General features: G+C 42.4%; 1 protein-coding gene across 1 annotated transcript in view; it reads left to right on the top strand.

Moving 5' to 3' along the window:
• LOC118358669 (ephrin type-B receptor 1-like) overlaps positions 1 to 23,840 on the top strand; it is a 163,747-nt gene that overhangs the window by 118,045 nt on the left and 21,862 nt on the right. The window contains exons 7-12 of the mRNA XM_052480447.1: positions 4,859 to 5,021; positions 7,466 to 7,574; positions 8,384 to 8,448; positions 17,731 to 17,919; positions 18,952 to 19,199; positions 20,562 to 20,777. Coding sequence (XP_052336407.1) covers positions 4,859 to 5,021; positions 7,466 to 7,574; positions 8,384 to 8,448; positions 17,731 to 17,919; positions 18,952 to 19,199; positions 20,562 to 20,777 — 990 coding nt within the window. The remainder of the gene's footprint in view (positions 1 to 4,858; positions 5,022 to 7,465; positions 7,575 to 8,383; positions 8,449 to 17,730; positions 17,920 to 18,951; positions 19,200 to 20,561; positions 20,778 to 23,840) is intronic.

Genomic DNA, 23,840 nt, shown 5'->3' with positions numbered 1-23,840 from the left:
CCCATCAGACTCAATATTCATGTGCCATTACACTTGACACGTTTGGTGTAATTTGATTCTACCCTCCTGTTTGAGTCATTCCCCCGGTTGCCTTGGAAAGCGTGTGCCTGAGATTGCCTTAGCAACCTTGATAATTGTCCATTAATTGCGTTTAACTGGAGTCTGCTTTAGATGAGCACAGAGCACTGGGTTGCTAGGATACTGCAGTTCTTGGACCTAATTTGTGTGAAAGGTGTTCTCTTAGGCTGGATCCTTCCGCTGGCCCTGTCTAACCCGTGGCTCCTCCACACAGCCTATTCTCCCCTGAGTAGAGGCAGCACACACGGCCTCTCAGCTCTATATCATTAGGTACTAAACATGCAGCTTCCCCTATGCTTAGAGAGGGCTGCCCTGTATTCTCTCTCTGGTCTTATATCAACTCCATCGCCCTAGCCTCGCTCTGGCTCTCTCCGTGTCCTCAATAGCTCCCTACTCCCTCTTGGTCTTTCTCTCACTCTGTTTTACAGTGTGCTTCTCCATTGTTGTGTCCATTCCCTTTTAATTTTCCCTCTGTACCTGCTGCACCTCTTACAGTCTTCTGTCAATATCCTTCTCTGGCTCTCTTCTTTTCCTCTCTGAAATAGTACGGTCATACCTATGGAGTTCATGGATAGGGTGTTTTTTATTGAAAAGACTGTGTTTATAGTCCTGTCCACCCATAAAGCCTGAAGTTACTGTAATATTGTCTATCATCCAGCATAACTGTCAAATGTGCTCTTTCAGAGAGTTTGGTCAAAACCCTCTATGTCCTCTGATGACTTCGTTGTTGTCTTGGGATTCTGTGAGAGGCTGTTATTAATAAGCACTTTGTGTCCAGTTCTGACAGCACGAGAAGAGGGAGGCTAGCAACACTCTAGCTGGCCTATTTAAACCGGCTAAGTTGCTTCAAAGTAACTAGCAATTTTAGCATTGTTACTTTTAATGGACAGGACCACAATTGTTTTCATCTGTCTGCCTTTGTCTGTGGGGCGGAAGGTAGTCTAGTGGATAGAATGTTGGATTAGTAACTGAAAGGTTGCAAGATCGAATCCCGAGCTGACAAGGTAAAAATCTGTTGTTCTGCCCCTGAACAAGGCAGTTAACCCACTGTTCCTAGGCCATCATTGAAAATAAGAATTTCTTGTTGACTGACTTGCCTAGTTGAAAAAATAAATGTGTGTGTCTCTCCCCATCCGCTAAGCTATCTAGAGCTTTGGCAGTTTCTGTATTTCTCTTATGTCCTGAGACAGTAGTAATATTTCAGTATAGAGACACACCTTTTTCATCATAGCAGAAGTCTGAGTGAAAATCACGGGTTAAGGATGAGGTGGTTTCATTTCAAGACTCCCACAGTGTTTCCAAAGACACAACACAGTGCTGAACACAATCATTTCCTCAGGGTTAAAATAGTAATATCGTCAAGATATGAATAGGGATATTTGCCTGGACCGCAGTCATATTGCAAAGTAGAGATGAAGAGAGAACCTGAAACTCCTGCTGGTTTCACTGAAACCCTCAGAAAGATGGCTCCACACACGTCACGCTGGGATTCAGGGGTTCCTGGCTTGGAAGGAGAATAACGAATTCTGCTATTACCCCAGGACCAGGTTAGACTCCCCCACAGAGAAGAATGGAGAGAATCCTGGATCAAATTGCATGGATACTGGTCTGAATGCTTTGTTGTACTTCCATTCTCTTTGATCTACTTGCCTAATATGGTAGCTTTATTCACCTCTGTCTGGGCAAAAGGAAAATGGGTCACAACTAAAAGTGAAGCCTTTTAAGTTTCGATCCCATGAAGTCATTGAAGACGCCCACTCTACCTCGCATGATGCTGAGTGGAGTATTAGACATCTTTGATATTCACTAAAAAACAACAGCCCTAGAATAGGGATCATACCTGGTGAAATAGATCATTGTGTATGGAGGGCCAGCGTAAACATGTTGAGTCCTGTCCTGCCATTCCCTTCCTAATTTCACCACCCCCCGTCCAGTGTTTCTGTGTTTTAAATGCCAGTCGCCCAGCTGCACTCGCCAGAGAATGTCTGGAGCCTTGGGGGTGGTTTAGATTGGGGATCGGGCCTGGATTGCAACGATTGACCAGTGAAAGCAGAGATAAGGTCATCTCTATTCTACCAAAGGTTTTTTTTCTCTCTTCTCTTCCTCTTATTCCTTTTCTTGCTCTTTTTAGACTGTGCAGACAATGAAGAAGCGGTTGGTTTCCCGATGGGACAGCACACTGATAATGTCAGCACTCCCTGTCACAATATCCCATTATGTAGGAGAAGAGTCCTACCCCAAGTAATGCTCCAGTACAAACTCCATTCCACATTCTCTGCCTGTGTGAGGAGAATTCCCTTTCTAGCCTGTGGATAGTGGATGCCATTTTGGCCTTCTTGCTGAGCATCAAAGCTGGTGTGATGATAAGCGGTGAGAATATTGACGTGAAGGCAAGGTGCATTCTGCTATTGAAAGCGAAATGGCAAGGCAACAAGGCATATTCATCCGTCGGATTTGACTGAAGTGCCACAGAACACTGCAGGGCTGAACACTGCAAGGCTGAACACTGCAAGGCTGTTGAGAGTTCAGTTCACAGTCCACCTCCACAGCTCTGGGAGTCTCTCCACCCCTCCCAAATCTTTAAAGGGGCCAGTCCAGGCGAGGATAAGGCCACGGGTAGGGTGGGTTGGAGCTTCAGAGGGATGGGATTGGGAGGGTGGTGCAATCAGGCATTTCTGGGGAAGAGAGATAAGTGGCCTTGGGCATTTAAAGAAAGCCAGGCATTATTCAAAGTCCCCTGTATCTAATTATGCGCTGGACCTTGTCATTTAGGCAGTGCATTGCTATACTCTTAGAAAAATGAGTTCCAAAAGAGTTCTTCGGCTATCTGCATAGGATAACCTTTTGGTTTCAGGTAGAACCTTTTTGGGTTCAAAACCAAAAGGGTTCTACCTGGAACCAAAAATGGTTCTTCAAAAGGTTTTCCTATGGGGACAGCCGAAGAACCCTTTTAGGTTCTAGATAGCACCTTTTTTTCTAAGAGTGTACAGATGTAGGATCTTAATTTAAGACAGTTTGCTACAGCAGGAAAATAATCCTGCAGCAACATGGAATGTAAATTGTTATGTGGATTATAATTAATGGATTTTTTTTTGAAGAAGTTGATAGATTTTCCGTTAGGGTAAATCAAGTCTGACATTTTAAAGTGGAAATGTCAAACTTTAAAAGCCTTTTAAAACATTAAATACACTAAGTTTGCACTTCCTGGAGTGCAGATAAATTCTCAGCAACAATAGAGTAATGAAATTATGATCCTACATCTGTAAGGAGCAGCTATCTTTCAGGGTTTCAGTTGCATCTCATTTCGGCTCAGTGTTTATCTTCTGATAGAGAAAGGTCAGAGCCTCCATTAGCTGAGGAGAGCTCTCCCTTCCTGGCTGTGTCTCTGTGGGTCGGCTGTGTTTGTGTTTCTGCTGTGTATGCACACACTTTTCCTGTTATCAAGTACCACTATGGAATAGATACTGAAAGTAGCAGGCAAAATGTGTCAAGTTTTTATGTACACCAGCAGACCTAGCCTGAAATACAAATACCAAGTCACATTCTCACTAAACACTTACTAAACACATGCTAAACACTGAACATGTTTTTTTTTTAATGAGCTGTTTTATGATTTGGTTATACTCTTGTGAATTCTATGGTGTTTACTAGATTGCTTGTAGTTTTTCAAGTTGTCTCTCTGTAATTGTGCAATGACTTGGTGCTGCCTATCTTGGCCAGGTTCGAGAGAATAATGTACATACCACAGGAGGCTGCTGAGGAGAGGACATCATACCACAGGAGGCTGCTGAGGAGAGGACAGCTCCTTGTAATGGCTGCAATGGAGTAAATGAAATGTTATTAACCACATGGAAAGCATGTGTTTGATACCATTCCATTTATTCCATTCGAGCCCTTCCTCCCCAATTAAGGCGCCACCAGCCGCCAGTGGTATATACACTCACTCTTTGTGTACAGTACACAAAGAGATGTATGCTCTCCAAATCTCCCACAAGCTCTTTTTCCTATATCCCTTCATTCTGGTCGTAGGCTAACCTGAACACGTCTCAGTGTTCTTCCACCTCCTGCGCCTGTTTGCTCTCATCCCTCCACCGAGGGAAGAGTCTGTGGAGATAGACAGACAGAGAGAGATGAAAGCAAACAGAGAAAGAAAAAGCAAATGCCATGCGCTCTCTGAGCACACACAATGCCAGTGAAAAGGTGGGCTGAGATGAGCCGGTGATCTGAAAGGAGATAAGTGTGTGTTAACTCCAGGTGATGGTTGATAATGATTTGCTCTATGCATGGATTCTAAAACCAGGATCAGTTACCAATATTCTGCAGCATGATAGAGGAAATATCTAATGTGGGGATGTTGTTTGGAACTCTTTTTTCTCTCTCAACACCTCCCACGTATTGATCCTTGTCCCTATTTCTGGTTTTATGTGGCCCAATTAAAATATTTTTAAAATTACATACTTTGTGTATGTGAAAAGCCTAATTCCCATTGGCGTAATCCAAGCCCCTCTATGGCTATATAAAGAGTGCAACAGTGGAGGCCGATGTGGAAATCCACCATCCATTATAAACTTATACACAAACCTAAAGAGGAAAAGGGACCAAGGAAACGATGTTATCTAAGTCCACAGGTTATTATGTACTGTCTGAAATGGGATAATGGGTTGACTTGAGGTGTGTTACTTCACTCCACCGCCTGAAGGCTTCAGGGCCTGTGTGATGAGCAAATGTAATATTATCTATCTCGTTCTCCTCTTTTTCCATATCTCCCTGTCTGTTACAGGACCACACTGAGTTGAATTCGACCATGGTGCGCAGCCAGACCAACACTGCCCGTGTGGAGGGCCTGAGGCCAGGCATCATGTACATGGTACAGGTCCGTGCCAGGACGGTGGCAGGCTTCGGCAAATACAGCAGCAAGCAGTTCTTCCAAACCCTGACAGATGGTAGGTGCGTGTGTGTGTGTGTGTGTGTGTGTGTGTGTGTGTGTGTGTGTGTGTGTGTGTGTGTGTGTGTGTGTGTGTGTGTGTGTGTGTGTGTGTGTGTGTGTGTGTGTGTGTGTGTGTGTGTGTGTGTGTGTGCGCGTGCGTGCATGGGTGACACAATCATGCCATGTGGGTCTTTGTGTCTGTGGACTTGGTGTGGGAGGTTGAATATAGTATAGTAGTAAATTCAAACATTTCCCTGCTAACTGGGTATTACTGCAATACAGATGTGTCGACGCAGAGCAGATGGTGAATATATATCAAAAAACACATATTCCCTTGATATTATGATTTCTTTTTAACATTCAGTACATATTCCAAAACTATCCTTTGTCCGGATTAAAGTGTTTCCTACTGAAAAAGAGCGCCACCTATTGGTGGTGGACTCCGATAGAGGTGGCGCTTTAGATATAGTTGAAACTGTCCGCCATCTTAGGTTGCATAACAATAATAATAACAACAACAACAATGGCCGGCGGCCATCTTAAGGCCTATGGTTGTAATGGCTATAAGATAGTTGCATATGGCAGGTAGCCTAGTGGTTGGACTAGTGACTGGAAGGTTGCAAGTTCAAATCCCTGAGCTGACAAGGACAGATTTTGAATCTGTTGTTCTGCCCCTGAACTATTCCTAGGCTGTCATTAAAAATAATAATTTGTTCTTAACTAACTTGCCTAGTTAAATAAAGGTTAATTTATTTTTATTTTTTAAATACAAGCTAACAGTACAACCAGACATAAAGTGCCCTATCCTAGTAGAGTGCACTTACAGTACATAGGTCAGTGACGCCCTAACACTAGTGTGTGTTGGGAGAGTCTAGGGCTGCAAGAGAAATGGTCCATGGGTTGTGGCCCAGGTGTTGATGTGCAGGGCAGAGGTTTATGCTCCTCACTCTGCCAATGCTTGCTGAAGACTGAGATTTTTCCTGGTCCCATTGGACAGACTTTTTATTGAACCTTTATTTAATTAGGCAAGTCAGTTTAAGAACAAATTGTTATTTACAATGACGGCCTAGGAACAGTGGGTTAACTTCCTTGTTCAGGGGCAGAATGGCAGATTTTGAATTTGTCAGCTCGGGGATTCGATATATTAACCTTTCGGTTACTGGCACAACACTCTAACCACTAGGCTACCTGCTGCCCCAGATGACCTGATGAGATGCAGGTGGGCAGGGTCAAAGGTCACTGGGTGTGGCATATAAGTGGAGAGCTCCAGGGGTGCAAACAGAGTAGCCCGTAAACAATGGGGACCCATCCCCTGCTCTCTGAGTTGAGAGTAGGTAGGCTACTTGTTTCAAGAGATAGAGAAGGCTGTGTGTTACTGTTCAGGGTTTTCTACCCCTACCATCTGACTACTTCCATTTGTTTTAGGAAATGGCACACTTGAGGTGTTAGCCATAGTGAGTGGCACAGCTGCATAATGTAGTGTAGGAAAACAGCCAACAGAGAGCCCCTGCCTGCTCACAGTGTGGAGTAGCTTATTACCGGGGATGTTTAGCAGCAGTGCCTGCGGAAGACTTGGTGTTGCAGCAGCATCCGTTTCCCCCCAAATAGTTGAGTCATCAATCTTCGAAAAGTTTTCCGGTCATGGTCAGAGACAATAACCCAATAAAAAGTTAACAAAAATAAGACTTTCATGCAAATTCTGCACCCACAAAATATTATACAACTATAATCCATATCAGGATTCTTTTTTAACAAGGTGGTACTGCTGAGTACGACCATGGGAGTGATCTCTTCGGGGGGCGGTGCTCTTTTGAACTCAGAGGTTTGTGTGTTTTTTAACACATGTAATCCCCATTTCCTGCAATCTAGAGCGTGAATGATAACAAATAAAGTTAAAACATGTTTTTCTTTTAATTATATATTATTTTTTACATAGTGGCACAGCCGTCCACAAGGTGACGCAGCAGCACTCTTACATTTTTGGGGAGAACCCTGCATATGATATCAGCAGAATATGAAAAGTGATGCTGTTCTTTCAAAACACAATATGCATTGACATATGAATGACTATAGATCAACACTGGAGAATGTATGTTTCAGATGGAATTGACAGAACAGCTTCACTTTTAAATCCGATCCATAGATATGAATGTTTCTGTTCACTTCTCAAGTCTCCCTCTGATACGTAATACAACATTTGTGATGAGATTAGCAAGCGTTCTTCTGATTCCTATTGAGTGTGTTAGGGGATTAGCTGTGTCAGGAAGCAACGCGTCAACTCTGAGAGACTGTCTGCACAGATACTAACCCACACGTCCTTGTATTCCCCACAGTCACACAGAGCTAGTAAAGGCTTCTCTCCTTTCCTCTCTTCTCGTCTCTTCTCCCCTCCCTTATCTGTTATGTCACCCTCAACTCTCTCTCTCTCGCTTTCTCTGTCTGTCTGTGTGTGGTGTGCAGATGAGTATAAATCAGAGCTAAGGGAGCAGCTGCCTCTGATTGCAGGCTCAGCGGCTGCAGGAGTGGTCTTCCTGGTGTCCTTGGTGGCCATCTCCATCGTCTGCAGCAGGTAACAAGCATTTACAGATGTAGGATCTTGATTTGACCAGTATTGATGTAGCAAAATCATCCTGCAACAACAGGATTTGAATGTTTATATATTAGTCCACAATGCTGCTTGATCAGTGGTTAGGCTATTAACTGTGCAAAAGTAGGCTACATGAAAAGTGCAACACTGTTAATATAACCATGTGTTAGTGCAGGTCTTCAGTGAATTCATGTAAAACAAAAAGCTATTCTGCATTTCCTGCCACACAGGAAAATTCTCAGTAACAAAATTGATCAAATGAAGATGCTACTACTATAGTCACTGTGCATACCTGGTGTTTACAAGGGATATGTTCAACCATTACTGTATGCCTCTCAGGAATTAAATGTTTAAAGATATAATCCGTAGTTGATACATCCAATTTTGGATATATATATATATCTATATATATATATTAATAATATTGACTCTTGAAGAACATAACCTATAAATACCTCATGGGCTTAATTAAACTGCCGTGTCCCGTCAGAACCCAAAATAGAAGCTTGTTTTACTCCAATCTTTGTAAACCATGTAAATGTAAACAAACACTGCATAGCCTCAAAACACGGTTAAAACTATCATTTTGATATCGGTCTTTGCATCCATAGGTCTGTGTATGAATATAAGAGTAGTTACAGTTCTCCAGGCCCCACCCATCAGCTTTTTACCAAATCAGAGGCGGATGACAACTTTGTTGTTGTTTCAATGAAGGATTTTAGCTTTAATACGGTGCAGTTATATTGTCAAATATAGTTACATTACTGTCTTTTGCTGATTCTTTGCTGCAGGAAGAGAGCGTACATGAAGGAGACTATATACAGCGACAAACTGCAGCACTGCAGTACAGGCAGAGGTGAGCATACAGCTCTCATTCCATCCATCCATCCCACACACACACACAACACTCACCCCACTGAACCTCTCACTCCCACCACACACTCTCCTACTAGTGACTCCATCAGACCAACTGGGCAGAGACGTCAGTTCAACATGTATTTTTTTTCATTTACATTTGGTTGAGTTAGTGTGAGTTCTTCTACATACCGTGGGTTCTGAACCAGACCAGTAGTCAGGGAACAGGGGTTAAAGCATGCACATGTTCCAGCGTTTTACAGCTGAAATGATCGATATTGGATAACACTCTGCCAATCAGTGCCTACACGGCCTACACAGCCCTGACCTTTCACAGATCAGTCTGTTGCCATGTATTCTGTATCCGGACTAATTAAAGGTGAATTTCCCCAGAGTCTTACTGCCCTGTTCAACTACTCCTCTTCTCTCTCTGTTGGAGCAGTACGGTGTACATTCGATCCTGTGTAGCCAACAGCCCTGTGCTTACAGTCAAATGACAGGTTATAATTAAACCATCTATTTTATATCAGGACATCCTTTTTCCTAATCAGGTATTCCTGAATCACAAAATGATTGGTTTCATTCGGCTTCCTTGTTTGTCGAAGGGAGCAAGAGTAAAAACAAGATGTCATGGCGATTTTGTCCTCCCTCTGACATCTCCTCTCCGTCTCCTTCTTGCTCTGTATTGGGATTAACAGCATTAAACTGTCATGCTGTTTCATAGACCTTCTAAGCACTCAGATCAGTTGTGGAAAGTGTTTAGAAATGCATCTATTATTTCTCTCCTCCATCCATAAAAAGATGGTGCCACAGAATAAAATAAAAGATACAATAGTATGACCATCTGTAGAGCATCTACAGATACAATACTATACAGATAAAGTGTGACCTATTTAACTGTTTGCTATTTAAATAGAATCTGCACATGTGGTGTGAAAATATTTGGACCGTGTGCAGGTAGGGCTTCCTATAAACAGGGGTGAAAATAGATTTCATTTCATACTAGCACAGGACACTCAAGTGCACGCACAAAAACATGTTATACAATGTTTTTGTATAAAATTACACTGTAGCCTACTCTGCTGACACTGACAAACAGATCAATAAAAACGATGTTGTCTGATCCATATAATTGGCCAACGAAAAGGGGAGACACAAATACAATATGACGTCCATCTAACCTAGAGGAGGAAATGATTGTCCAGAAACAAAACAAAGTGGCAATGACCCAATGACAGTGAATATGCACACAAACTGGGGATATGGCCGATGTTCTCCGCTGGTGCCATTAAGATAGTCTACTGTTCACTCAATTAAGTTAAGAATTTTGATAACTAAAAGACAGATTGGAGTCTTTTCATTGTCATCTCTTTACAGCAATAGACATTAGCTTTCCAAATAGTTTTTCCCTGATTGTATTTTTAAATATAGCGATATGCCTGGCTGTGTGTCTCTGCTTTTCACTGAAGTCACAACATATCTTTGGTGTTTGCAACTGGCGCTGCCCAAATTGCGGGCCCTTCCGAATGTAGGCTATGCGATTTAAAACAATACACAGCTTTTTATATGAAGGTAATGATCATCTGTGACCAAATCATGCTTTCTGGTGTAGTAGCCTATTTTAAATTATTTTTGATGTAGGCTATTTCTGTATAGACAGGAGTACGCTAATTAAGCTATATCATTTGGCAATTTAATTAAATTTACTTTTGGGAAAGCTTAGATTCCCCTAGCCTTATGGACATGCCGGCTATGCATTTTAATGATTGTCAAACAATCATTTACCCGTGCACATCTCGGCCACTCAACTCTTCCATTTCAGCATCCAAACCCTAACAGTGCACTGTGCATCTCTTCCCTTTGATGAGTGGAAAAAGACATCTGCACTCAACACTTCCATGTATTGTAATGACATTATGTGATTGTGTTTCTTAAACTTGTAGCCAGAATTGATGCATCCACTCTTCCCGTTTCCAGACTTGGCCACTCATCTCTTCCCTTTCCGACGGCGTCTCGGCCACTCATCTCTTCCCTTTCCGACGGCGTCTCGGCCACTCATCTCTTCCCTTTCCGACGGCGTCTCGGCCACTCATCTCTTCCCTTTCCGACGGCGTCTCGGCCACTCATCTCTTCCCTTTCCGACGGCGTCTCGGCCACTCATCTCTTCCCTTTCCGACGGCGTCTCGGCCACTCATCTCTTCCCTTTCCGACGGCGTCTCGGCCACTCATCTCCAAGTGTTCTCCTCAAACCACAAAGCAATTTGGACCGTATAACACCAGGTTTCCAGTAAATTTGCACATTTTGCAGCATGAACTGACATGTTGTCCACCCAATCAAAGAATCAAAGAATGAATCTAGTACTGAAAGCATAAGCTACAGCTGGTGAGTAGTTGACTCAAAGAGAAAGAAAGACGATAGTTGATCAGTTTTTAACAAATTCATTTTATGTAGGCTGTGTGTACCGGTTATGATATGAAGATTTGGCTTGGAAAGTTTTTTTCCCTGGTCACAGACCGCTTATGTGTTTATTCAAGAATGTGCAAGGCAGTATTGAACGTGTCAATGTCTGTCACCTTGATTACTCAAATTTCTCTCGACCTGTGCACCTCTCGACCTGTGCACCTGCAAACTTTCATTCATAGTCTAGGTTGTAGCAACCTCATCATGGGTATAGGGAACATTTTTATATCATCTAGTAGCCTAAACTTATCAATGTTATATTGAGCTGGGTGAAAGGAATATGAATGACGATCATCCAATATGCTGCAATAGAAATAAAGCCATGGTCATAAATAATCGTCCTTACTCGTCTTAAACGGCACCGACCACCACTGGTGAGCTGGTTCTCTTTGTCCCCTTTTTCTCAGCGCCTTAGTAAATCCTCTAATTTGATTGTGTGTGGATTCACTTAATTGTCTATTAAACCTGAGTCGCCTATTGGTTCAAAGCAATTTTGTCAGCATGAGCCCCATTCAATTGAGAACCAAGCCCTTGATCTCTCAAATACAGTAGGCCACATAATAGATGGTTCCAAGTTAACTTTTCTGATTGTCCTTAACTTTGAAAGTACCATTATTATTTTATTTTGTATTGTAGAATACATGTGGAAAGAGGTAGAAATCTAACAGATCCATATTTAACCAAGTACCTTAAATGGAAAAATGCTGCACAAATGAAACAAGTAGGATCTTAATTTGATCACTCTTTTGTTGATGAGAATGGTCCTGAACAGCAGGAAATGAAAATTGTAAAGGAGTGCATAACTGGCTGCAGGGAAGTCAGGCACAGGAGAGCAGAAATGGGTAGCAAACGGAGCACTTTATTGAGGCGAACAAAACACGGTACTCAGAAAACTAAACACACACGGGTTACAATAACCCCGCGCAAGCCAGCCTGGAGTACACATACATTTACACATAACAATTCCACACACAGACATGAGGGGGAAACAGAGGGTTATATGCAAGATGAGTAATGAGGGAATGCAAACCAGGTGTACGGGAAAACAAGACAAAACAAATGGAAAATGAAAGGTGGATTGGCGATGGCTAGAAGACCGGTGATGTCGCCCGCCGAACGCGGCCCGAACAAGGAGAGGGACCGACCTCGGCGGAAGCCGTGACAAAACTTGCAGTGTATTTAATGTTTAAAAAGACTTCTAAAGTTAGTCATTTACAATTAAACCGTAAAGTAAAATGTATCAACCCCTACAATATTTTTCCGTTATTTATAATCCACATAATAATTCACATTTCCTGTTGCTGCCGGATTATTTTCCTGCTGTAGCAAACTGGCACAAATTAAGATCCTTCATCTGCATCTCCATTTCTTCACCGCACGGACCCTTTTACGCACAGGTGTTTCTGCACAGACCTATTTAAGTGTAAACAAACAACACGCTCTGACAAGATAAAGCGTGCCTGTCTGTATAATCTGTATAATCTATAATCTATAATCTGTATAATGAATATAAACTGAATGGGTTGAGATTAGGGCTGTGGCGGTCATGAAATGTTGTCAGCCGGTGATTGTCAAGCAAATAGCTGCCGGTCTCACGGTAATTGACAGTAAATTAACATAAACACATTTAGCATCTCCTGGCTTCCACTAATAGCCTACAAGCCACTGATGCAGACCTTTGGAACTATATTTTTAAAAGTATAATAAATCCATTAGCAGACAAGATTTTCTTATTATTTTTTTATACATTCTAAGGCTTCATGATGCTTCATGATGCGGCACTAATGGTGATTTGAAAAGAGTTGCATGAAAGGCATGAGCTCTTTTGCACAGGCTGTACACACTTCATCAGTCTCTCATTCACAATTTGACAGGCACTTGATAATGCATTTAATTTCCTGGCTGCATCCCCTTTGTGTGGCCTTAATGCCCACTAAAAAATGTGAAACCAAAATCATGTTTACAATACCATTGCTGAATTCCTCTTGATTCAACTAACTTCCCACAATGATTTTAATCAGAACAGTATAGCCATTCATTCCACTGTTGTAGTTCTCAGGTTGGGATAATTTGCTTAAATATTTTGTATTTTGTATTTTGTATTGCATTTTAAAGCAAACACCAAGCTATGAGGTTGAACGAATTGTCCGTAGAGCTCCGAGACAGGATTGTGTCTCGGCACAGATCTGGGGAAGAGTACCAAAGCATTTCTGCAGCATTGAAGGTCCAGAAAAACACCTCCATCATTCTTTAAAAAAATGTTTTAACCCATTTTTCCCCAATTCTGTGGTATCCAATTGGTAGTTATAGTCTTGTCTCATTGCTGCAATTCCCGTACGGACTCGGGAGAGGCGAAGGTCAAGAGCCATAAGTTCTGCGAAACACAACCCAACCAGGCCGCACTGCTTCTTGACACAATGCCCACTTAACCCGGAAGCCAGCCGCACCAATGTGTCGGAGGTAACACTGTGCACCTAGTGACAGCGGCCCGTCACAGGTGCGCGATGGAAGAAGGACATCCCTGCCGGCCAAACCCTCCCCTAACCCGGACGACGCTGGGCCAATTGTGCACCGCCCCACGGGTCTCCCAGTGGAGACCAGCTGCGACGGAGCCTGGACTCAAACCCAGAATCTCAAGTGGCACAGCTAGCACTGCGATGCAATGCCTTAGACCCCTGCGCCACTCCATCATTATTAAATGGAAGAAGTTTGGAACCACCAAGACACTTCCTAGAACTGGCTGCCTGGCCAAACTGAGCAATCGGGGGAGAAGAGCATTAATCAGGGAGGTGACCAAGAACCCGATGGTCACTCTGACAGAGCTCCAGAGTTCCTCTGTGGAAATGGGAGAACCTTCCAGAAGGACAACCATCTCTGCAGCACTCAACCAGTCAGGCTTTTTTTGTAAAGTGGCCAGACGGAAGCCACTCAGTAAAAGGCACATGACAGCTCGCTTGGAGTTTGCCAAAAGGCAGCTAAAGGACTCTCAGACTATGAAAAACAAGATTCTCTGGTCTGATGAATGCCAAGCGTCACATCTGAAGGAAACCTGGCACCATCCCTACGATGGAGCATGGTGGTGGCATCATCATGCTGTGGGAATGTTTTTCAGTGGCAGGGACTGGGAGACTAGTCAGGGTCGAGGGATAGATGAACAGAGCAAAGTACAGAGAGATCCTTGATGAAAACCTGCTCCAGGTTGCTCAGGACCTCAGACTAGGGTGAAGGTTCACCTTCCAACAGGACAACAACCCTAATCACACAACCAAGACAACGCAGGAGTGGATTTGGGGCAAGTCTCTGAATGTCCTTGAGTGGCCCAGCCAGAGCCCAGACTTGAACCCGATATAATATCTCTGGAGAGACCTGAAAATAGCTGTGCAGAAACAGCCCCCAACCAACCTGACAGAGCTTGAGAGGATCGGCAGAGAAGATTGGGAGAAACTCCCCAAATATAATGTGCCAAGCTTGTAGTGTCATACCCAAGAAGTCTCAAGGCTGTAATCGCTACCAAAGGTTCTTCAACAAAGTACAGAGTAACGGCTCTGAACACTTATGTAAATGTAATATTTCAGTTGTTTTTTTATAAATTTGGTAACATTTTTAAAAACGTTTTTTTACTTTGTCATTATGGGGTAATGTGTGTAGATTGATGAGGAAAAATAAAAACGTTTAACATGTGCGCTGGAAATCGGGAAACAAGTTCAGGGAGTGAGTACATTTAATAAAAGAAACATAATACAAAACAAGAAACACGAACAACACACTTACAAGAAACTGAAACAGAAACAATAACGCCTGGGGAAGGAACCAAAGGGAGTGACATATATAGTGAAGATAATCATGGAAGTGATGGAGTCCAGGTGAGTCTGATGACTCGCAGGTGCGCGTAACGATGGTGAGAGGTATGCACTATAACGAGCATCGTGGCACAACGTGGCACAATGTAATCCATTTTAGAATAAGGCTGTAACAAAATGTGGAAAAAGTCAAGGGGTCCGAATACTTTCCGAATGCACTGTAGTCAAACCTCCAATCAAAAAAATGTGAGAACACAAATGTACAATATCTGAAGCTTTAACAGTACTTGTGTGTGCGAGTGCAAGTGTTCAACTTCAATAATATTGATTAGAGTGAGTAGGCCTACTTAAACATAACATTGGGAGCAATGTTTAGACAAAAATGCAACATGCAATCCTTTCAAAGATAAGAGTTACAGTTCATATGTGACACACCACCTGGATTTGGTCTTATGTTGCTACATTTGAAATTGTGTTTTTGATATTGGATAAAAGTAGAGACTCAGAGCTACAAAATGGTATACCAAACACTGCATTTGAGGAACAATGGGAAAGTAATTCTGCTTTGAATGTTGATCAACTTGTAAACTCACTTTTAAGAAAATGGCCTTTGACTGCTTTGTTATCTAGTGAAGAGCTCTTCTTTGTCTACACCCATTCAGCATCGTTCACACCCTCTTAAGCTTTAGCCCCACCCATCTTGTTTTGATCTCTGAGCGCACACTTGACACTCTGGCCGATGATTTGTTTGTTTACATGAAAACAGCCTAACCAGCTCTGCTGGCAACAATTTAATTACGCTTTTTTGCAGACATTTACTGACACCGGCCATATTCAACGGATGTTGTACACACATCACTTAATGCTAGATAATGAGCCAGCCAGCCAGCTAATGTTAGCTGGAGTAAGGAGGTAAGGCAATAAATAGGCCATAAGTAGTTACAATTTAGAAAATTAACACTGGAGTGATAGATGTGCAAGTAGAAATACTGGTGTGCAAAAAAAGTAAATAAAAACAATACAGGAATGAGGTCGGTAGTTGGATGGGCTATTTACATATGGACTATGTACAGATGCAGGGATAGGTAAGCTGCTCAGATAGCTGATGCTTAAAGTTAGTGAGGGAGATATAAGTCTCCAACTTCAGCCATTTTTGCAATTCGTTCCAGTCATTGTCAGCAGAGAACTAGAAGGAAAGGTGGCCAAAGTAGGTGTTGGCTTTGGGAGTGACCAGTGAGATATACCTGCTGGAGCGCGTGCTACGGGTGGGTGTTGTTATGGTGACCAGTGAGCTGAGATAAGGAGGAGCTTTACTGGTGGGACCTGGGACCTGGAACATGCTGTCGATCCATAGCATCCCAAACATGCTAAATGGGTGATGTCTGGTGAGTATGCAGGCAATAGAAGAACTGAGATATTTTCAACTTCCAGGAATTGTGTACAGATCCTTGTGACATGGGCCTGTGCATTTTCATGCTAAAACAAGAAGGGATGGCGGCGGATGAATGGCACAACAATGGGCCTCAGGATCTCATCACGGTATCTCTGTGCATTCAAATTGCCATAGATAAAATGGAATTCTGTTCGTTGTCAATGGCTTATGCCTGCCGATACCTTAACATCACTGCCACCATGGGATGCACTCTTCACAACCTTTCACATCAGCAAACTGCTCGCTCACACTACACTGTCTGCCATCTGCCCGGTACAGTTGAAACCAGGATTCATCCATGAAGAGCACACTTCAGCATGTCAGTGGCCATTGAAGGTAAGCATTTGCGCACTGAAGTCGGTTACTACGCCGACCCCGATGAGGATGACGAGCATGCAGATGAGCTTCCTTGAAACGGTTTCTGACAGTTTGTAGACAAATTCTCCAGTTGTGCAAACCCGCCGTTTCCTCAGATGTCCGCGGGGCTGTTCTCAAACGATTGTGTGACAAACGTGTTGTGTGATAAAACTGCACATTTTAGAGTGATGATGGATTATCTTGGCAAAGGAGAAATGCATATAAACAAAATCGTGCACAAAACCTGACAGAAATATGTTTTTTTTTTGCACATATGGAACATTTGTGGGATCTTTTATTTCAGCTCGTGAATAATAGGACCAACACTTTACATGTTGTGGTTATATTTTTGTTCAATGTCGATGGACCCTTTTTGCACTCTCTTGACTCCTCACATACGCTGCTGCTACTGTTTATCTATCCTGTTGCCTAGTCACTTTACCCCTACCAATATGTACATATCTACCTCAATTACTGTACTTTATACCCCTGCACATCGACTCAGTACTGGTACCCTGTGTATATAGGCAAGTTATTGTTACTCATTGTGTATTTATTCCTCGTCTTATTCTTTTTCTGTAATTATTCCATTTTTTCTCTCTGCATTGCTGGGAAGGGCCAATAAGTAAACATTTCTCTGATAGTCTACACCTGTTGTTTAGGAAGCATGTGACAAATAGGATGTGATTTAGCTTTATGTTACAGTGACTTTTGTGTTCATGATGAAAATGCTGTTAAAAACATTCTGATACAGATTTTGTGTTTCTTTCCCTTAGAATCTTAACATGATATACCCATAACTCAATGCACTGCTTTTCTAATGGATTTTCTTCTCTATTTAGATCCAAATTTGAGCAAAATCTAAAATTGCAATTAATCGAGATTAGCTAATGCCATTAACTAAATTAATTATTTTAATCGTTTGACAGCCCTAATTTAGAATAAGGTTTTACAGCTTCGTCAGTCAATTAAAAAAAAAAAAAGCTTGTGTGATTATTTGATATATTTTACATGTGATAAGGTCACATAGAGGGCCGGAGATAATTACAGACACCTGTGATAAGTACCCGAAAGGGCCATACAATCCTCTAAAGTGACCAACATTCTGGTAGTTTACTGGCAAACTTAGAACGTCTCTAGCACTATACCCTCCCTTTGCAACACTACTGATGATACATTTGTTTGTTTCCCCGTGCTCATCCAAACCTCTACTCCTTCTGTCCTCTGTTCCAGAACACTCTCTGAGACCGGACATGTCCAGCTGTCCCTCCCCCATGGCATGCCCCACCCACTTCTCTGGCTCGCCAGCGATGAAGATCTACATCGATCCCTTCACCTACGAGGACCCCAACGAAGCCGTCCGAGAATTTGCCAAAGAGATAGACGTATCCTGTGTGAAGATTGAGGAGGTCATTGGTGCAGGTGACTGGGAAGAAGGGAAACCTAACATTCAGTAACATGGGGGAGAATCTCTCTGCCTCTGCTGCAGTGAAAGCTGTGAATCTATAATTCTCTTTTCCACTTCCCCTCTACCTGTATCTGGGTGTTGGATGAAGGAACTGTCGGAGACATTTGGTCTTACCTCAGATATTCTGTTTCTGAAAACCACTCTTTCCATCTGATTTGTTTTGCTTTTAGAGAGAAAGGACCCTTTCCACTTAACAGACTTGCTCTCTTTACAGAGGGCAATGTTAACCACTATCTCAGTGAAAACTGCTAATATGTAACTAGACTCCTTTCCATTAATCTATATTTCATGCTGATTTTATCTGCCAGGATTTTTTTTTACTTGACTTGATATATTTGTGCATTCAGCAAAAGAACGATCGTCACACTGACTGGTGTCTGACATGTTGGAACTTGTCTTATGACCCTGAAACTGGGCTCTATGTTAATGGGTACCACAGGGAGCCAGAGTGTAACACTCTCTTCATCTCTGTGCTTGTCGCATATACAGTGTTTATCTTTATGGGGACTTTTGATTGTACATGTGCTATATTTAAGCTATAAGGCCCAAGGGGTTGTGGCATATGGCCGATATTCCATGGCTAAGGGTTGTTCTTGGTCACAACACAATGCGAAGTGCCTGGACACAGCCATTAGCTGTGGTATATTGGCCATATATCACAAACCCTGAGCTGCCTTACTGCTATTATAAACTGTTTGTAATTTAGAACAGGAAAAATTACTGTTTTGTCATACCCGTGGTATAAGCACTGAATGCTGATTGGCTGACAGCCATAGTATATCAGACCGTATACCATGGGTATGACAAAACAAAACACTCTGTGTTGGGTCGTACATAAGAACAGCCCTTAGCCGTGGTATATTGGCCATGTACCACATTTCCTCTGGCTTTATTGCTTAAGAATAAGAAGTGAAAATACATGATATCAGCTTGCATACTAATAGTTTGCTTTGTAATAATGTAATTTATCATGTCTTTTCCTCCAGGCGAGTTTGGAGAGGTGTATAAGGGTCGCCTGAAACCGTCTGGGAAGAGGGAGCTGTACGTGGCCATTAAGACCCTGAAGGCGGGCTACGTGGAGAAGCAGAGAAGAGACTTCTTGTCTGAGGCCAGCATCATGGGCCAGTTTGACCACCCCAACATCATCAGACTGGAGGGCGTGGTCACCAAGAGCCGGCCAGTCATGATTATCACAGAGTTTATGGAGAATGGGGCCCTGGACTCCTTCCTGAGGGTGAGTGCTGCTTTGTTGTTCTCGTTGTGTCCTAAATGTCACCCTATTCCCTTTATAGTGCACCACTTTTGGGCCTGGTCAAAGGCATATAGTGCACTTTATAGGGAATAGGGGCCCATTTGGGACACATCCTCCTTTTTACCTCCTCTGGTCAGCACACCAGCCCCGGCTCCAGCTTTAACCTCTGTTGCATCGGATTATACACTGGGTTGAGCTATAGGGCCACTGTGTGGTTTCATATATCAATCATATTGATTAATCAGCTAAAGCTTTTATTGCTAATTTGACAGCTTCACACTAACAGTGAAGTATGATTATTGAGATTAGTTATTAAAAGGATGAAGAAAATGGAGATCTAAAACTCCCTGGAGGATAAATGTATTTAATATAGCAGGGAATTGAGATCTGATAAACAACCCTGGCATGAATGAGCAAAAATGTCTTATATTTATCAATAACCTTCAATATTTCATAATATAATTCATGAGATTAACATAAATGAAATTGTTCCACCCAGAGCCCTTTGAGGCAGCATAGCTAATACACAGTTCCCTGATTCAAAGTGCCAGCCTGGCACAGTTTACTGTTTCTTCTTCCTCCTTGGAAACAGAGGAACATGGAACACAATCAATATGTGGCCCAGTTTTCTAATTCCTCCAACCTGTTTCCTCCTCCCTTTGATCCTGGACTCATTTGAAACGGGGCTTTGAACACCCCTTTGATGTCCTCTCCCTCACCAGGCCCTCTTCTGAGCCACCGCACTTGACTCCCGTGGACATCGATTTCTGGGTTGTTTTTCTCCTGGCATGCCCCTGTTGCTGGCGCAGAAAGACAACAGTTGAATGAGTGCCCTGCTTGGCGTGTTGGAGGGGCCCACTGAAGCCACAGAGTAGGGTCAGACCTGCCGTGCCTCACGGGAGGGAGTTATCCACCTTGGTGGGGGCCTCTAATAAACAGCCAAGCTGAGGATAAGGAGCAGAGACAGAGAGTGATCAAAGAAATGAATCCAATGTGGGGCTTAATGGACACACACACATACTCCTTAAATGGGCCCCAAGTCAAGTGGAACACTTATTACATCAATGAATGACAATTTGGTAACATTTGGAAAAGGGCATATATGGTGCTCTTCCTCAATACTCAATAACTTGAAATATTTGCACAAGCTGCCCAGCCAATAATTTTTTCCAGAAACAAATGTGTGAGGATTTTTTTTAACCTAAAATGTGTACCTTTGCATTTCCAACACAATGAGGACATTTTAGAGAGATAATGGGAGCATCATTATCCCAAGTATCTGGCACTTTATTATGTCATTAACTCCAATGTGACACGACATCCTATTTAATCCCTGCCCTGCAGCAAAATGACGGGCAGTTCACGGTGATCCAGCTGGTGGGGATGATGCGTGGCATCGCGGCGGGCATGAAGTACCTGGCAGAGATGAACTACGTCCACAGAGACCTGGCCGCCCGCAACATCCTGGTCAACAGCAACCTGGTGTGTAAGGTGTCTGACTTTGGCCTGTCCCGTTACCTACAGGACGACACATCAGACCCCATCTATACCAGCTCCCTGGTGAGTACCCTCTCTGGCTGGCCTTTAACCTCCCCGTTTCTATGGAACACATTAAAAAAAAATAATCTTATGGTCCAGTACAAAGTGAGACATCTCTTTGTCAAGAGAGAGTTGGGTGATTCAATAGTTGACATGGCCATGGTTATGTCTTTGTGTCTGTGGTGATCATACTGCCAACTGTAAAGTTCGGTGGTGTAGGAATAATAGTCTGGAGCTGTTTTTAATGGTTCGGGCTAGGCCCAGTGAAGGGAAATCTTAACGCTGCAGCAAACAATGACATTCAAGACTATTCCATGCTTCCAACTTTGTGGCAACAGTTTGGGGAAGGCCCTTTCCTGTTTCAGCATGACAATTCCACCGTGCACAAAGCGAGGTCCATACAGAAATGGATTGTCGAGATCGGTTTGGAAGAACTTGACTGGCCTTCACAGAGCCCTAACCTCAACCCCATCGAACAACTTTGGAGTTAATTGGAACTCCAACTGCGAGCCAGACCTAATAGCCCAACCTCACTAATGCTCTTGTGGCTGAATGGAAGCAAGTCCCCACAGCAATGTTCCAACATCTAGTGGAAAGCCTTCCCAGAAGTGTGGAGGTTGTAATAGCAGCAAAGCGGGGACCGACTCCATATTAATGCCCATGGTTTTGGAATGAGATGTTCAATGAGGAGGTGTCCACATACTTTGTCATGTAGTGTATCAAAATATATACAGTGCATCTATGATTATTCAGCTAAATGCACTTTGATGAATTGTGATGATTTTGTCTCACAATGTTTAGTACTTAAAGACATGCTCTGGAACTTTTGCAACTTCTAAGTATTTTTTAAACCTCCAGCTTTGGGCTGGATGTGTCAGTGTAGTTCACACATGAATATTATATGAGCAGAATTCCTGACTTACCTCAATTAGCCACTAAATCCCTAGTTTGAAAGCAATGTTTTTTCTGGAAGTTGTGCTATGCCATTGTCCCCCATTTGGGCCAGCGTCCGAGCAATTTGAGTTCTATCTAATGAGCTTCAGCCCATTGCCATTTGAGTGACCGCTTGCAAGATGCACACACAGCAGAGCGAGAGCAATGATGTGGTGCATATATCTACATATACAGTATGTGATGTAGTACACCATTTTCAGGGTCCACTTTTGGCTCGTGAGTGCTACTTTCAGAACTACTGGCTAAAAAGTATACAAAAGTACCGGAGAATCTCTTTAAATTCAAGAGAGAAACCTAGTCCTATTTATTTGTATCTGTCTGTCTGTGTGCAGAGGCAGAACTTTATAATCAAATTCTCCCTGCCTCCACAACAGCTCTAATCAGAACATCTCAACCTTCTAAAAGCACACAGTACATTTTTCTATTTCCCTTTAACAAAGTTCATAGAATTATCTCACAATGTAGAACTCCGACACTGGCATTATGAATGAAATAACAACCCATGTCTGAGATGGGTGCATGCCTGCCTATGCAAAGACACCCTCTCTCACACATTTATAGATGATAACAAGTTATTGATTGCGATAGACAACCCTGCTAGTGTCATCTAAGATCTCTGCTAGGCTACACTGTCTTGCCTATAAAGATGTATTGTAGATCTAATCAGAGAGTAGTTTAATTTAATTTGTGTTTCATGAGACACTATTGAGTTGTACTCTATATTATAGATTCCCTGTTTTGAATTTCCTTACCGAGAAAACGTTAGTGTCTGTCGGTGTGTATAGTTAATGTGTATGGGACTGTGTGGGTGATTATGGCAGAGAGGGCGTGTGTGTTGATCCTGTCATGGTTGGCCCAGAGGGCTGACCCTGTGGTTCTGGGTGGATGACTGAGGGAGGCTGAGGGGAGGCTGGAGGGTGATGTCTGTGCTCTGTTTGCCGATTGCTAATTAAAACTCTTTCAGCCACTCCTGGTTTGCCCCATCCCCTGCTCCAATGTCTCTGCTCAACTCTATTTGTCGCAGGCTGACTAGCGTGAGATGAGGGCCACTCCACATTAAGATGCTGATGACATGGTTGTCTGATTGACCCATACACCATAGAATCTCCATCTGTCTAATGCTTTCCCAATGACAAGAAATGGAGGGAGATAGTGAGATGAAGTACAACAATCCCTGTCCATTTGAATCTGCTTTCTCTTCTATGAGCTTTGTTTCGCTGGGAAAACTGTACCTAACTGTACCTAACCTAACTGCACCTAACATCATTCGTTACTGTCAAAGAAAGTAAAGGAATGAAAGTAAAGGAAGGAAAGTAAAGGAAAGGAAAGAAAAGGAAAGGAAAGTAAAGGAAGGAAAGTAAAGGAAAGAAAAGGAAAGGAAAAGTAAAGGAAAGTAAAGGAAAGTAAAGGAAAGAAAAGGAAAGTAAAGGAAAGAAAGTAAAGGAAGGAAAGTAAAGTGAAGGAAAGGAAAGGAAGGAAAGGAAAGGAAGGAAGGAAAGTAAAGGAAAGAAAAGGAAAGTAAAGCATAGAAAGTAAAGGATAGAAAGTAAAGGAAGGAAAGTAAAGGAAAGAAAAGGAAAGTAAAGGATAGAAAGTAAAGGAAGGAAAGTAAAGGAAAGTAAAGGAAGGAAAGTAAAGGAAAGTAAAGGAATGAGAGTAAAGGAATGAGAGTAAAGTAAAGGAAAGAAAGTAAAGGAAAGAAAGTAAAGGAAAGAAAGTAAAGGAAAGAAAGTAAAGGAAGGAAAGTAAAGGAAAGAAAAGTAAAGGAAGGAAAGTAAAGGAAAGTAAAGGAAGGAAAGTAAAGGAAAGAAAAGGAAAGGAAAAGTAAAGGAAAGTAAAGGAATGTAAAGGAAAGTAAAGGAAAGAAAGGAAAAAGGAAGGAAAGTAAAGGAAAGAAAAGGAAAGTAAAGCATAGAAAGTAAAGGATAGAAAGTAAAGGAAGGAAAGTAAAGGAAAGAAAGTAAAGGAAGGAAAGTAAAGGAAAGAAAAGGAAAGTAAAGGATGGAAAATAAAGGAAAGTAAAGGAAAGAAAGTAAAGGAAGGAAAGTAAAGTAAAGGAAAGGAAAGGAAAGGAAAGGAAAGGAAGTAAAGGAAATGGAAAGTAAAAAGAAAGAAAGGAAGGAAAGTAAA

This window comes from Oncorhynchus keta, chromosome 26, assembly GCF_023373465.1.
Source record: "Oncorhynchus keta strain PuntledgeMale-10-30-2019 chromosome 26, Oket_V2, whole genome shotgun sequence".
Taxonomy (NCBI): domain Eukaryota; kingdom Metazoa; phylum Chordata; class Actinopteri; order Salmoniformes; family Salmonidae; genus Oncorhynchus; species Oncorhynchus keta.
Note: the sequence above shows the minus strand (reverse complement) of the source record. Positions and strands in the feature narration are given on the sequence as shown.